The sequence below is a fragment of the Nipponia nippon genome, unplaced genomic scaffold (genome assembly GCF_047370975.1).
Source record: "Nipponia nippon isolate SJK-2023a ecotype South Korea unplaced genomic scaffold, ASM4737097v1 scaffold_1, whole genome shotgun sequence".
Classification (NCBI taxonomy): domain Eukaryota; kingdom Metazoa; phylum Chordata; class Aves; order Pelecaniformes; family Threskiornithidae; genus Nipponia; species Nipponia nippon.
In genome coordinates, this window is record NW_028262290.1 from 162,244,308 (window position 1) to 162,259,049 (window position 14,742).

Consider the following 14,742-nt stretch of genomic DNA (forward strand, 5'->3'; position numbering starts at 1 on the left):
ATGCCAAAGTCATTGTTTAGTTTTGGGAACTGCTCTTGTGTTTATCTCAGTAGACTCCAGGATGACCTGGAGGTACAGTGCTGACAGCCCTGGTTCGGGGAAGGAGCCTGATTGTGGGCTTCTGAGCATTCATCTTCTGCTGTAAATGCTGCAGCCACACACTGCCCCCAGGGAAAAGCAGAGCAGATGGTCTTCCCATCCCTCCCACCTGCCACACTGAAAGAAAGAGATATCTTTTGTTCTACATGTGTAGCTCAGGGCCAGAATTTGCAGAGCTGATTGCCTACTAAAAAGCATCTGAGTTAAGCTTTTGAAAGGAGCATAGAGGACTGTGAGATAAGTTTCAAGGCAAAGTTTTTCTAAGCTTTTCTTCTCCAAGACAATAGGTGCAATTGATATTGATGCTGGGTATCTCCAGGTAAGACCTTACTGAAGATGGGGCCACTGAAGTTCGTGATCTCCTAGTAAGGTCTCATTGAAGGTGAGGCCGTTTATGGTTTTCACATAAGTGAATAGATGAATTAAAAGCTAAGTTCCCTTGTAGCCTTCACTTCAACACGCCAACTTGTAAAAAAGCTACCAAATGCCTTACTCGCTCAGTGTCCCTTGAGGCTAATATTTTCTGAAAGGAAGTGTTGAGGCATGCTCTGCCAGAAAATAACTGCATGGCAGCTCATCTGGAGGAGCGGCATAGGTGCCAGAGCACTATGCTGGGGTGTTCTACCTTAACATGAGCCCTGGTCTTGCTTCAGGTTGGCCAATCTGAATTAATAGCTGTTAATAGCAGATCTCTCTCTACCCAGTGGAATGGCCCTGTATCATCTTCAAATTCACATGCAGAACCTGGGCCGAGACCCACTGGTGCTGTGAAAAAGACTTGTTGCCTGTAATGGACTTGCGGTTGAGGTCTGCAGCACCCACATAAAAGGCCTGGCCTTTCCAGAGATCCCAAGTAATCAAGTTCCCCACTGACTTGCCCAAGGTGTTACTCTTGGTTAGGAACACAAGAGATGCCTTTTGGGGTCAGAGCAGTGGTCCATGCTGCCTGGAACAGTGGCATTAAGAGATGCTGTTTAGTCAGCGCACACGAGCTTGGTGGCTGTCTTCAGTGTGATCCCTTCACTCTCCCCAGCATCCACAATATTGGGTCATGGATGTTAGAGAGGATATAAGAGCCCCTTTAACATCTGTTTATGGACCTGTTGACCATGGATTTGTCTAATCCCATCTTGACCCTGCTGATACTCTCTGCCTCCACCATCTCTTGAATCAACAAATTCCAGAAGTCAACCATTTACTGTGTAACAAAGTATTTTCTTTTATACTTTCTTTTCTTTAACGAATTTCTTCCTAGTTTTAGTGGCAGGTCTTAGTTCTAGTGCAATTTGGTGACTAACAATTTTGTGTTTACGTCATCATGCCTCCCTTAGATATTTAACTTCTCTCTCTGTTATTACACAGGCCAGCTCCTCAAGACCTACAATTAATTGTAGTGGTCAGATCTAGATGAGCACTTAGTTAACCTCCCACAACATTATTTGCACAACTCACCACAGCTCGAGTGAAGGCTGCTTTTTTCTCTTCCAGGCTGGAGGCTTTTCCTCTCCAGACGTAAATCTTAAAACCACCTTGGTCTAAAATGTAGCAGTCCTGAGGTGAAACAGAAAAAACAGATGTAAAATACTCTACGCAGGCAAAGGTCCTCATTTGTAGCCTACTCAAGTTGGATCTTTCTGGAAGATTTAGATTAGATGTAGATCTAGCTCATTTCCTTGCCTTGCAGAGCTCTGACCCTGGTGGAACCATTAGCAGAGGCAACAGAGGATGGATTTACTGTGGTTCATAAATGGACTACAACTACCATCAACCACAGTGCAGGTGTTCATGGGCACGCTGACCTTGTGAGCATACCTGATCCAGGCAGCTGCCCTTTAACTGTAATGAGTTAAAATATGTATTTTTTTAGGCATTGCTCAAAACTGGTTATTACCATCTCATGAGAGATGTTCCCAAACCAACAGAAACACCAGCTCCAAAAGGCTCCAGGAGAAGCGTATGCTGAAATATCATCCTCAGCCTGCTGTGCTTCAGCACTGCTGATGGTGGTGCTCATCTATGCCAAATCTGACGCTAAAGGAGCAGGAAAAGTCCAAGTTAGACCTCTTCTGCATGACTGCTTTGTGTCCCCGATCTGGAGCTAGAAGTGTTGCATCGTTGTGAACGCAGCAGGATCCCAAACCCAAAGGGGATGAGATGGCTGCCAGGCAAGCCTGTCTCCACTGCAGAGAGCTGGTGCTCCAAACTGACAACCCACTGTGTGACCAAAGGCTGCTTGTTTTTCAAACTGAACTTTGACAAGAAAAGCAAAAGCTTCATATGCCTGTAAAAGGAAACTGAGATTTAACAAGGCTGACACCAGGGTGAATAAGGGAGCTGGAGCCTTGCAGCACAACACTGTTTTGGAATAGGCTGGCTTGCACTGCAGAGAATTAAGGATGAGCAATTCTCTGCCAAATTTTAGCCAGAAGGATATTAGGAAAGCCTGTGTTTTCTGAAAGCCTTTTTACAGAGGGTCTGTAAAGAATGTCCTTCCAGGGTGAGTCACTGAGACCAGCCACTTACTACAGCAGGAAAACATGTCTTCGTGATTTTGTGAGCAGACTATTTATTTGCTCTGAATTCTGCAGATGGAGGGCTATCCCCAAACATCAGGTATTAAGAAGTCTTATTTCCATCTGGAGTTTATTCCTGGCCCACAGCTCTCCTTGACTCTGATTGCCAAGCTAATATCATCCTTGGCTGAGGGGGTCAATTTGCCATCTCTCATTAAAGCAGCTTCAACGCACCACCTACCTCTGGCCACTGAGGTTGTAGTAGGGCTAAGCTGTCCTGTTTTCAGAGGACACCTGATAAACCTGAACGATGGAAGGGCTGCTAATTTTCAGGAAATGGGGTATCCTATTGAAACAGGTGCTCAGCAGAAAACAAAGCAAGCCACAGCATCCTTTTCTCGCTGTGAGGGCTGATGGCTTTCTCTCACCTCGTGCTGGAGCAGATCCTGTGTCAGGGGCCGGGTGGCTATCTCCTGTACCACCAGGTCATTGTCCTTCTCGTAGACACTGAAAGACAGAGTCACCGAGCAGAGTCAGGCCTCACAGCGCTCGCCGTGAGAAAGGACAGGGTTTGAAGCCCGTCCCCAGACTTACTGGTAGAGCCGGACATTTGCTTTCTGCAGCTCATCTGCTTTCGCGTCCGGGATGGCATCTCGGAGCTCCCCGCGCCTCTCACCCAGCACCATCTTCATGATCTGCATGAGGTCCGGGGAGTCTTTCTCGTTGTCAATGATGCCGATTTGAGCACGGCCGCCTCTTTCACTGTCCCTGATGCTGCGAGCCAGCGCAAGACCCTGCACAGGGATCAGCAGCGGGTAAGCCCTGACGCCGACACCAAATCCAGCAAGCCTCTGACCTAGTGCAATGACTGAGCACCAACAGTCCAAGCCAGATTACCACAGCTCTCTGAAGCTTCTAGTGTCCTCCAAATTTAGCTATTAAAAATGTGTCTATAACACCTGCGTATTAACTAACTCTCAGGAAAATATTGCTTATTGTAGTCACTACTGGTGCTTGCTTCCGCAGGGCACAGGGGCACAGTAGCCACAACAGGCATTGCCTATGTGTGACTGTAGATAAACAGGTCCAATGATCTTGTGGGAAGGTCTGGGAGAGAAATGCACACATGCTGAGGACAACGAGGCTGGATGCTGCAGAGCTGCAGGACCCTGGGTGCCCCGTGGTGACATTTTACATTTGAATGTTTCAAGTATTCAAAAAACGTGGATGTTTTCTGTGAAAAAAGCAGTGTGAAATGCCAAACAACTAATTAGGCTGAAATCTCCATTTTCCATTGAATTCTTTGTTCCCATGACTCTTACCGCAATAGCTTTGAAAGGGGCCTCTCTTTGTTAGACCCAGGAAATGACCTGCTTGGTTGCCAGGCCTGAGATGAACCATGGCCTGCTCCTCCTAGCAGCCGTCCCTCTACCTGCTCCCCCTCCTCTGTGTCCTGAGGGTTTCTTTGTTTCATCTCCACTCTTGTGTCCTGAAAAATCACCTTCCGTGTGAAGCTTCCCCCTCTCCTCGCTCCTCCGATGACACCACGTGAAGAGCAGGCCTGTCTGCCTTTTAATGTGTGCAATGACTGGCTATGAGTTTGGCCACCAACTTTGCTGATGACTCATTGACATCTCTTGCATTATTACATCTCTGCATCTTGGTTCCTCTATCAGTAAAATAAGGATAATGACCCCTTTGCAAAGTGCCTTAAGAGCTATGGATCTGACCTATCAACACCTAGGTTACGTATTCCCCCTTGTCTCATACTGACCAAGCTGGAATTCCCTGTGATGCTGTAAAAAAAAATTAAAATCCATCTACCCCTGGGGTAGCTACTGCAGCTAAACCTACTGATGTTGCTGACTTTTTAGTCCTATGTCATGCAAACTACAGGGCACAGAGGAATGGAGATGGACCTCCCCAGCAGGAGCTGGATGCCTTTCTGCAGCTGGAGCTAGTGATGTGCCCACAGCTGCCCACAAAACCCAAGCTGAGGCCAGGGATGAACTGGAGCAAAGCACTTCCCTGGGCTTCTCATACCAGCAGATGGACAAGTAGAAGATTTACCATGATTTTCTCTGTTCATTTCTGTGTTGCTGGTTTTACTGAGATTTTCACTGTGCAAACATTGAGCACTGTTTCTCTGTTTTTTTCCCAGGCATCAAAAAATATCACTAGTAAACTAAGTCGGTTTTGCCTGTACTCACCCTGGATTTCTCAGCAATGCTGCAGTTGGGTCCGTTCCACTGAATCAGCACTTTCCCAAGGTCCAGCAAGAAAACATCACCCTTATTGAAACTGTCCCAGGAAAGTGCTACCTGTCACGAGGAAATGAAAGTGTTTGGCAAACGGGGAAGGACAACAAGAGCTGCAGGAGACAAGTCACAGCCATTGCAAACTTGCCCCTGGGGACGTAGCAACTCGTCTGCAATGACACGCTCATTTTTCTAGCACTCAGCTATTCACTGAGCCCAATGGCTTCTCTCATGATAATACCACCCCCCCGAGTGAGGTGTTGAAAACTACCCTGTAGTAGGGGTCCTTGGGCAGAGATGAGCTATCTAGCAGGCAAACCTGGTCAAAAATGGGTGTAGGAGGAGAAGCAGGGAGAAATGATCCATAAGGAGAGAGGGCTTTTCTTCTTACCTCTGTGGCTGACACATGCTTCTTCCCCTTGACATGAAGAAGACGCTTGATGTTGTACATATTGGTCTCCACATGCTTAAATCCTGAAGCCACTCCTCCCTTCTTGTAGCTGTTGTGTGGCAGGGAATAAAGAGTAAGAGCTGGTTAGAAAACACCTTCCCCTCTATCCTCTGAGAACATCTCAAGCATTTGGTGACAACTAAAAACTATAGAACCACTATAGCCTCAAAGTCCTAAAAATGGAATGTCAAATGCTGCGGTGCCTTACTCTGCTGTTCATGGGCCCTGATCAGACCATGACTCCTCACAGTGGCCATCCACCGGTTATGGGTGTTGTGTGGGTGTTGTGTTGCTGTTGTACATCTTGGGAGGTGTGTAGATGAACAGGCAGGTCAGGGATGGCAATGGAAACAGTTATGTCGGTTGTGTTCAACCAAACCAAAAATCCCATTAACCATGACAGTGGCATCTCAGAATTGAAATATTCCATAAACATTCAATTAAAAAATGAAACAGATTTTGCAGAAAACAGACTGTTTGCTAAAATTTGTTTGTTTGTTTGTTTGTTTTTTTCCAAAATAGTTATTCTATTAAAAGTAGCTTAGATGATAGGAAATTGTTGCCATAAGCAGAACAAAATGCTATCATAAAAAGGTACAGGACACTGCCTTTCTCTCAGATTTAATCTATCAATTTTGTTCTCCTATTCTTGAACACACATTTTGCAATAGCTGTTGTTAGCGCTGTATTGCCTCACTGCACGATGCCATCCCCTCCTTTCTGTGCAACTCTGCAAGGAAGACACAATCACATCATGAGAGGACATGGTCCCCCAAGGAAGTCCCAGAGCCTTTTAAATGGTTTTTTTGGCAACTTTAACCCACTTCCACATATCCTAGTCCATTTTAGAAAACGGATCCAATGTTCATACTACAGTAATAATTGACACAATGTAATTGCCATTTATGGGAAAAGGAGACAATTGCTGAGAGTCTTGTAGTTTTTGCCATGTGGGTAATACATGTATTTTATCATAACTTGGAAGAGACTGGCAAATGTGGTCGGGCACGTGAGTGGTTCACATTACTTTAGACTTGTTTGGCCCAGTTTAACATATCCACAGCAGGATGCTCTGGTGATTAGTCCACCTGTCAAGGTGTGGAAAGAGCCTGCTTTAATTTCTCATTCTGCCTCAGACTTCCTGATTGACCTTAGGGATGTGGTTTAGACCAAGACAAAGTCTAACTCATACTGATTTCAGAGGCAGATAGGTTTCCAAATAGACTTCTAAACCTACATGTTTTTGAAGGTCTGAATTTTAGTCCTTCACTGTCCCTTACTCATCTTTAAGATGAGGTTAAAAGCACTCTTCTGTCTCACAAAAGTCCTGAGGACACTCGTGAGAGGTTGTAGAGACGCACAATACAGAGGTATCAAAAGCCAGACTGGGATATAGGGTATTGACCGAGGATGGGTTTTCATCTGAGTTTTCTTCAGCTGTTTAAGAGCAGGGCACTTAGGCTGTTCATTGCCAATGAAGGTCCTCCTGGAGGATGGCTATCGGAGTCACCTTCCAAAGACCCCAAAGTGAGCAAAGAAAGACCACAGGACTGGATTCAACAGCATCTTTTAGATGGCAGAAGTTCAGAGTCAAACTTTCCTTCCACTACAGGAATATTACTCCCAGTATGAGCCAAATCAGCACTTCTCTTCAAGGTGGATATTAGTCTGCAGTGCCCTGAATGGGTATATTAATCTAAAGTGTGTGGAGGAGAGGAAGGAAGACCCTAGGGTGAACAAACAGGAGGTTAAGATGCAATTACTGTAAATATCTGGGAAAACGACCACTAGAACAGAATGACATGGTTCCAGACTCAATGCTTATAAATAATTCTTTCAAAATGGGAAAATTTTCTTCTGAATTTTGACGAACTTCAACGTTGATCCATATTTTTCAGATTTTTGAAATGTTGTTGGCTCCGAGATGTAGAAAAGCAGAGGGAACCCCAGGGACCATGACCCACCTCGTTGCAGGGTATGTTATGCTACTCACATAATGCCATTGCGGAAATAGCTTTGGAAGGTCTCGGACTCGTGTCCCTGCACTTCCCGGTGCTGCACGGGGTTCCCTCTGAGCGCGTTGTCCAGCTGGGTGACGTACAGGGCCGCGGCACCTTGCTCATCCTGAGATGAATCCTTGCCAATCCAGTAATGCAAATCCACAGCGGAGCCGCGAGAGGTTCTTTTGGTCTGGAAGAGGTGGGAAAGATGAGTCAGGATGAATACACAGCTCATACGTGTGTTTCAAATAATATCGCTGGCCAGGGAGACCTGGCAAAACCAACTGACCATGGAGCCCTTTCCCAGGGCCTTTCCCAGTTCTGCCTTTCTCCTGGGCAAGGGGAGACGGGACAGAGCCTTAGGATGCTCCCTGGGAGCTCAGCCTGGAGCCAGGGACCTTATTCAGGAGAGCATTTATGGGTTTTATGTACATATTGAACTGAAGGATGTTTCTATCTGATATTCTTTTATAACTCTTGATATCAAGGAAAACTGAGCACCTGTGCTATTACAAAAATTAATGTGTTCAACCTGTCCTACTTTTGTAGACTTTGATATTAAAACTTAAAGGAGACTCTTCTCATAGATCACCTTTTTAAATGTAATGTACACTGCTATTTTTTTGCCTGGAGATATACTATCCTTTTTTTCCTGTTCTCTTTCTCATATCGCACTACACGGTAACACAAACTGCCTCTGAATTCCTGCTGACTTGCAAAACAGACATAACTCCAAATGAAGCTGCGCCTGTGTGTGCATGCTGTGATCCATCTTATTACAGAAAAACCCAATAGCCTAGAAAGAGGAGGCAAGCGATCTGAGAACAGGTGTCCTTATCGTTATGTGAGTATTTTTCAGCACCTACTGTGTTAAACCCTGTCATGGACACCTGGGAAAGGTAATAAAAGCTCATTTTATAAACTGGATTTGACACTAAATTCTGTTTATTTGCTTTGTGCAGTGATACCACAGCGAAACACAGTAGAACTTGAATAAAATACAGCTCAGTTTCTCTAGGCACAGATAATTAATTTGTGGCAAAATCGCTCAATTTAATACGTTGCTACTGAAGATGATCAAAGTCCCATTGTCCTGCAGACGATCTTTGTTTGGAAAGCCTCCACCGAAGATGCAGAATGCAAAGACAAGTATTTTTACCCTCCCATCTGCAGAGGCCAAGGAGAGTAGTGGCTGATTAAAGGCTCTTCTACCTGGGGAAGCTATTGCAACATAAGCTGAGCCTGTGAGCATCAAAATCTATACTGATATCTGTAGTCAGCTCCTTGCAAGGACACTCGTATTCTGCTCTAAGCATGTCTTTGAGTGGCTGCTACCAAATAGATTCAGCACTCAAAAGGTAGCATAAAGACATGAGCAAGGTGAATTAGAGCAGGAGACTCATTCTGCGTCGCTATCCCAGCCTGCTTTCCCAGCTTGACGTATAGTGGATGTGCGTTTGTTTATTGTGGGATAGTGGAGGCTTTGCTGTCTCTTGACTGATGGAGATGTTTGCAGGAGGGACACTCAGACCCAGGAAGTGGGAAATGCTTCTGGTTTCCACCCTATGGATGTTTTTTGATACAATGGGGCTTGATTGCTCCATGCAGATGAAGAGATTTGGAAGGAATTCTAGGAGCTGAGTGCAACACGTCATCCTTCCAGAGAGCTTTGGGAACACAAGGCAGTTTGCACAACCCATAGAGTAGCTGGTTCTCAGAAGTTCCTCATGCTTCTGGCTAGCCTGGGTTCCGCTGGTTGCAAGCAGGTCTGAACCAAATTTTTGTGGGACAGATGAAGTGTCCTAATGGGGACATGAGAAGGGCTGCAGAGCCTCTCTGCTGCTTACGTGATGCAGAGTAGGTGGCACACCTCCATAACCCACATCCTCTGCTGAAAATGAGACCCTCCAGTTGGCCACCTCTCACATCCCCAAAAGACTCCCATAAGTCATGCAAATGTGGGCCTTGATTTAGCTTGCCAGGAATGTACTGACCATTTTGCCATGTCTGGACTTGACTCAGTTGATTAGAAGATAAATAATTTCAATGAATTACTAAGTGAATGGTTCCTCTGGACTTCTGCTTTACTAAACATACAGTGTTGTTGCAACAGCCACATTAAATTCAGGTGTGTGATTAGATGATAAACGCACATGCACAACCACTTTTACCCACAGTGCTGCTCTCATCAGTGAGGATACCCAGCATCCAAGTCAGAGCTAAAAAAAAAGGGTTGAACCAGTTGCCTGCCAAAGAGACCAATGTTTGTTAGCCTTACTTACGTGCAGAATTATGTAACAGTCTCCTTCAAAAAAAGTCCCATAAGCCTTTTCCGGTACAGGAACCATCTTCATATTCTGTAAGAAAATGAGTGTTTGGGTCATTGCTAGAACTTCAGAGCCAGAAGTTGGTGGGTGTGAAACAGGACAGCTGGGGAGCACGAAACACTAAAGTGACAATTAGCATTTGGAGAAGGAAGAACCAGGGCTGTGCTCATAGGTTGGGAAAAGCCACTTCTGGGAGAAATCCCAAAAGTACTAAGGGATGAGAGGGGCAAATGATAATGCTGCTTGGCCAGATTGACAAGTATTTTTTACTCTCCTTGCCCCTCTGCAATCCTGTAGGTCTAGAGCAAGAAGACTTAGTGGTCAGGCTGAAGTGCTCCAGAGCTTGCATTTGTAGGGAATTTCCCAGGGGAGTGAGCACATCTCATCCTAGGTTTAGTTTTGGGGCATGGTTTTACTCGGTACCCATAAGTTCAAGGTTAACTTTCAGGGCTTTGTTAGGATAACCACTTTGCCAGGGATTCATAGCAACTAGCAGTGCTGAGAAAAGACGGACTTGAGGACACTGATGTGTCCCTCACCCCTCCAGACCCTAATTGCACACTTCATCTGGTACAAGTGCACAATTAACCAGCCATGCTTGCCCAGTGTAGGTGCCTGGATGTGCCACCCACCACTACACAAGGAGCTCCTGGGCTTGAACTGGCTGTGTGGTTCCCTGGAATTAGAGACATACATTCTTCTGGTGGCCTGACTTGTTTCCCAGCATACCAGCCTGGCCCTTGTGAACCAACATGTCTCTAATTACAGATCCTCTGGGACGAAGCTTAGTACAGTGCTTTGGAGAGAAATGGAAAGGCAAAGACCCTGTGATATTTGGAACATAGCTGGGACCTGTAGAGGGCCACCACCACTTGGAGACACGTGTTGGACCCCCCTCCCACTGCTCCTCTGAGTGGACTCTGGACCTCATTCTAAGTCTCCTCTCGTTGCAGGGGAATGTTCTTGGTGAACTTGGCCAGAAAAAGGCAGAATTGAGTACAGCCCGGCTCCAAACCAAAACCAAAGACCACCGCAAGCAGAAGGTGACCTTGCAAGCTGCAGTATCTTTCCCTGCAGTGACCCATTGATCAGGGTGGGAAAGATAAGGGTGAAGCACAAATAGACTCCACGGGATGCCTTTGCTGAAAAAATGGGTGCCTTCCCCATGGCAGCTGCTGGTACAGACTAAGGTTACCTATGCATAACCCCTCTTCTTGGTGAAACAGGTAATTTATTTCTGGTGTGCTAATGCAGCCTTGCATTGGTTCCTGAAAGGGGTGAGAAAGCCTCCAGTGCTGGAAGAACAGCTTCAGTCCCACCATGTTTATATTTACTTAGTCAATATTATCCCTGTTTCACAGAGCAGGAAACCAAAGCAATAACATGTTGAAAGTTGCATAGGGAGAAGCTGGGTCTTCTGTTTCGCACTGTGTCTTACCTGTAACACCCTCTTTTCCTACCCAGATTACTTCAAGAATATCTCTTTCTTGAAACATATACACACACACACATGCAGAGGACATATGCCATCATTGCCTTTTGTCATACCTCTATGCCCCATATCTGCAGTCCCAGCTTTCTCTCGATAGTTGGGAGATTTGTGTCACCGTCTGTCATCGTGTCGTCTGAGCTAGAAGGAAAAGGAAGAAGAAAAAACAAAATAACTATATAATTGGATACAACAGTAAGTGTGCTAGTCAGCTGGGTTCCTCTTACTGTCAGTGGAGGTTTAGTACAGATAATCCACACCTTGAAGTGTCTCTATCTCTCTACTGACTATGAAAAGAGCAAAGCTGTAGTTATCAACAGTTAGGTGGGATGAACCCCCATTCCCAGGGTATCCATGCTCATGGGGGCCAAGCAAAGTGTGGGATCACAGCCCAGCAAAGACTGGATAGGATACCGTTGTTCTGGTGTGGGATTATTTTTCCCCTGTTTGAATAGGTGGAAAAGATTTGCCGGGGTGTTGGACCTGACATCAGCACTGCTTTGTTTCCACCATGGCACAAGGGGTGGCAGAGAGAATGGTGGACCTCCAGAAGAACCATGACCTCCTGGAGCAGCCGCTGGAGGTCAGGTCAGGTACCGTGGGGCACTGGGAGCCCAAGGAATGAAGCCCTTCCACTTCAGGAGGAGATTCAGGTCTAAATTAAGACACCTGCAAGGTATTCAAGCATTGGAACAGGCTGCCCAGGGAAGTGGTTGAGTCTCCATCCCTGGAGGTATTTAAAGAACGGATAGATATGGTGCTTGAAGACATGGTATAGATGGACTTGGCAGTGATAGGTTAACGGTTGGACTCGATGACCTTAAGGGTCTTTTCCAACCTTGACGATTCTATGATTCTATCTCAGGGCAGGGCACCAGGCGCTCAGCTCCGTAAAGGTCAATGGAGACAGCCAGCGCGGTCAGCAGAGCGTATGTAGAGATCCAGCTGATGACCCAGATGTCTACTTTACACATAGCCGAGGAGCTCCCTAGGCTCCGCTGCCTGTATGGGGAAGAGGTAGGTTTCAGTTGCCCACACAAATGTGTCTGGGGACATTTGAGATGTTTTTGGTATCTCCAGCTGCCCCTCTGATTGGTGAAGGCCTCCCATCCATTCTCTACATATCTACCAGCTGTGAAAAGAAACAAGGACTGCCCTTAGCTATGCTCCCTGTTCCTACTGCTTGGATAGCTGAGGTTTTGCTCAAGAAGCAACTTCTGAACCCAGCTTGTTTACAGGGCAGCCTCCTGAAGCAAATCAAACCCAAAACCAATGTATGTGAAAACACTGGGTTACATCCTAGCAGAGCTGGCTGGCCCATGGGGCACGGCAGGTGCCTCCTGAGCAGCTCGGCTCCAGTGGAGCAGCCACGGGACAGATTGTGTTTGTGTAGGGGCAAGACCCATATCAGCCGTTCCCATATGAATCAATCCTGCTCACAAATCAAAGCCCAGCTTCGAAAGAAAACACGGCTCACTGATTTCTGTGTTTTGCATTCATTTGCTTCGCCAGTGCGCTCCCCTAATTTGCATTTGATCATGACAGACTGAACGATTGTACTACGTTAAAAACAACAGCAACTTGATTGACTGCATTTTCTTCCCTGTCTCTGGATGAAAAGGCTGCACTGATTGTAGGCCATGGCCTCTCCTGCGCTCCTCTGCTCAGCTGTAGCAAACCGCCTACGAGAAGGAACGGTGCCATGGCTGCCTCAACTCGGCACAACTGAGCCACGATAAGATGAAAAATAAAAGAAGCTATTGCACAAAGCCATGGAAGAAGCTTCTTCTGAGGAAGGAAAAGAACAAAGACAGATGATCCCCTGCCAGAACGCGTCTTTATTGCTTGTGTTATGAGAGCATGGAGAGACGTGCTGCTGCACTTGGCACCATAAAGTCATGAGAAGCGATGGTCCTTGTCCTGAAGGGTTTGCACACTAAGAGCACAAAAACTGCTGTTCTAGGCAGGAGTGTTGGTCCATCCAGATCTCCCACAGCCCAGAGCTGCCAGACGCTGGCTCCTTGCACAGGCAGTAGAGATATGCAGGTACCTCCAGGGGTGTTTTGAGCACAGCCCCAACACCTCTCTGCTAACTGAGGAGGCACCCACAGTCTGCAGCACTCAGTATCAGGAGTCAGACATGCTTACTCCTTCCTGAACACAGATTTATCTGACGGACTATGGAAAACTGAGTCAATGTGGCCTCATGTACCTACGAGGAACACATTCAGCAACCTTCATCTCCCTCTCAGGTCCTCCAGATAGCTTCCAGGCAAGAAAACAAACAGCAAGCATTAAAAAAGATGTTTTTCATCTCAATTCCCAGAAAGGTAATTGAGACCCATACAGATTAAAAGCCAGATCCATGAAGATATTTCATTGTCTACAGAGGAGCTAGACACTTTTCTGAACAGGGTCCTAACTCACCTACTGGGAAATCCAGGGCTAATCAGGAACTGAGGCCAAAAACATGATCCCAGTTCAGATCTTTAACCAAAAGACCTTTCGTTTCTTTTAATATGGCATTCAAAAGGTCCCTATCAAAGAAAAACCCAAGTGAAGCCTCCTTCCCTCAGCTATCTTTTAAATTTATTTAGGGTTTTTCCTTCCAGCATCAAAACAGGAACAACCTGAAAACAAAGCCAGTAAAGATGTTTATATGTAAGGGAGAATTCAGTGGGGTGAAGTTTTTTTAGCAAAACTGACACTGCTCTGTGTGGAAGGCAGCAGGCGTCTTGCTCGCCCACTAACAGTGCAGGAAACCGGCAGCTGGCCAGCTGTGAGACACAGCTGGCTCCCTGCTTATCCCAGCATCCCAATCTCTCCCGTCAGAAAAGTTAACCCAAAGGATGCTGAGATTCCTCTGAGTGCAGACAGCCGTGCTGGACAAAACCCTCCGAAAGTCAGTAGTTCTCTACCGATTCCCACCCAAACCTTTTTGACTCAAAACGGGGATCTTGGAGCTCCTCTGCTGCTGGGGTTCCTTTCTCCATCTGAAACTTGCCCATGAGTGCTGGTCCCCGCTTTTCTGGGAAATGCTGTCCCTCCCTTCCTCCTTAGTCATTAAGCTGGGGGGAGTGGGAAGCACAGACAAGGTTGGCTGTTTCTTTGGACTTTCCAGCTTCTTTCGGCTGGTGGCCAAGTTAGAAATAATAGAAATATTACTTATATAATCAGACAGATCATTTCATTAATGATTTAATGTGGGTTCTTAATCAGATGATCCCATAATTCAACTCCTGCCCAGACACAAAATCCAGTATTTATGGAGTGAAAACTATACTGAAATCAGGAAGGGCAGAAACTTTTCTAATTTAAAAAGAAAAAAAAAAGAACGTTAAGAGTCTTCTGTTCACTGTGGGGTTTCAACAGCAGTGTCTGGGTCAGTTCCTATCTCAGTCAAACCAGTTTTGCCCCGTGCTAGGTGAAATGCAAATTGGCAAGAAGCATGAGTCAACTGCCCCTGGGGCAGGAATTCACCGGAAAAAAGTCCAGGTTTTGGGGATGGACATTTTCTTCCTTGTACATAGACACAGCTTTACTGGTGAAGGGGGAAGAGAGGCACTAAAGCAGCTGAAGCTCACCTCTTTACCTCCACATTAGTA

General features: G+C 46.1%; 1 protein-coding gene across 1 annotated transcript in view; it reads right to left on the reverse strand.

Moving 5' to 3' along the window:
- The window catches only part of VILL (villin like), a 37,813-nt gene that overhangs the window by 13,262 nt on the left and 9,809 nt on the right, over window positions 1–14,742 (reverse strand). Inside the window, exons 2-9 of the mRNA XM_087731086.1 lie at window positions 11,197–11,278; window positions 9,604–9,678; window positions 7,315–7,511; window positions 5,262–5,370; window positions 4,823–4,933; window positions 3,207–3,406; window positions 3,041–3,119; window positions 1,552–1,650 (exon numbers count right to left, since the gene is read on the reverse strand). Coding sequence (XP_087587212.1) covers window positions 1,552–1,650; window positions 3,041–3,119; window positions 3,207–3,406; window positions 4,823–4,933; window positions 5,262–5,370; window positions 7,315–7,511; window positions 9,604–9,678; window positions 11,197–11,265 — 939 coding nt within the window. The 5' untranslated portion in view covers window positions 11,266–11,278. The remainder of the gene's footprint in view (window positions 1–1,551; window positions 1,651–3,040; window positions 3,120–3,206; window positions 3,407–4,822; window positions 4,934–5,261; window positions 5,371–7,314; window positions 7,512–9,603; window positions 9,679–11,196; window positions 11,279–14,742) is intronic.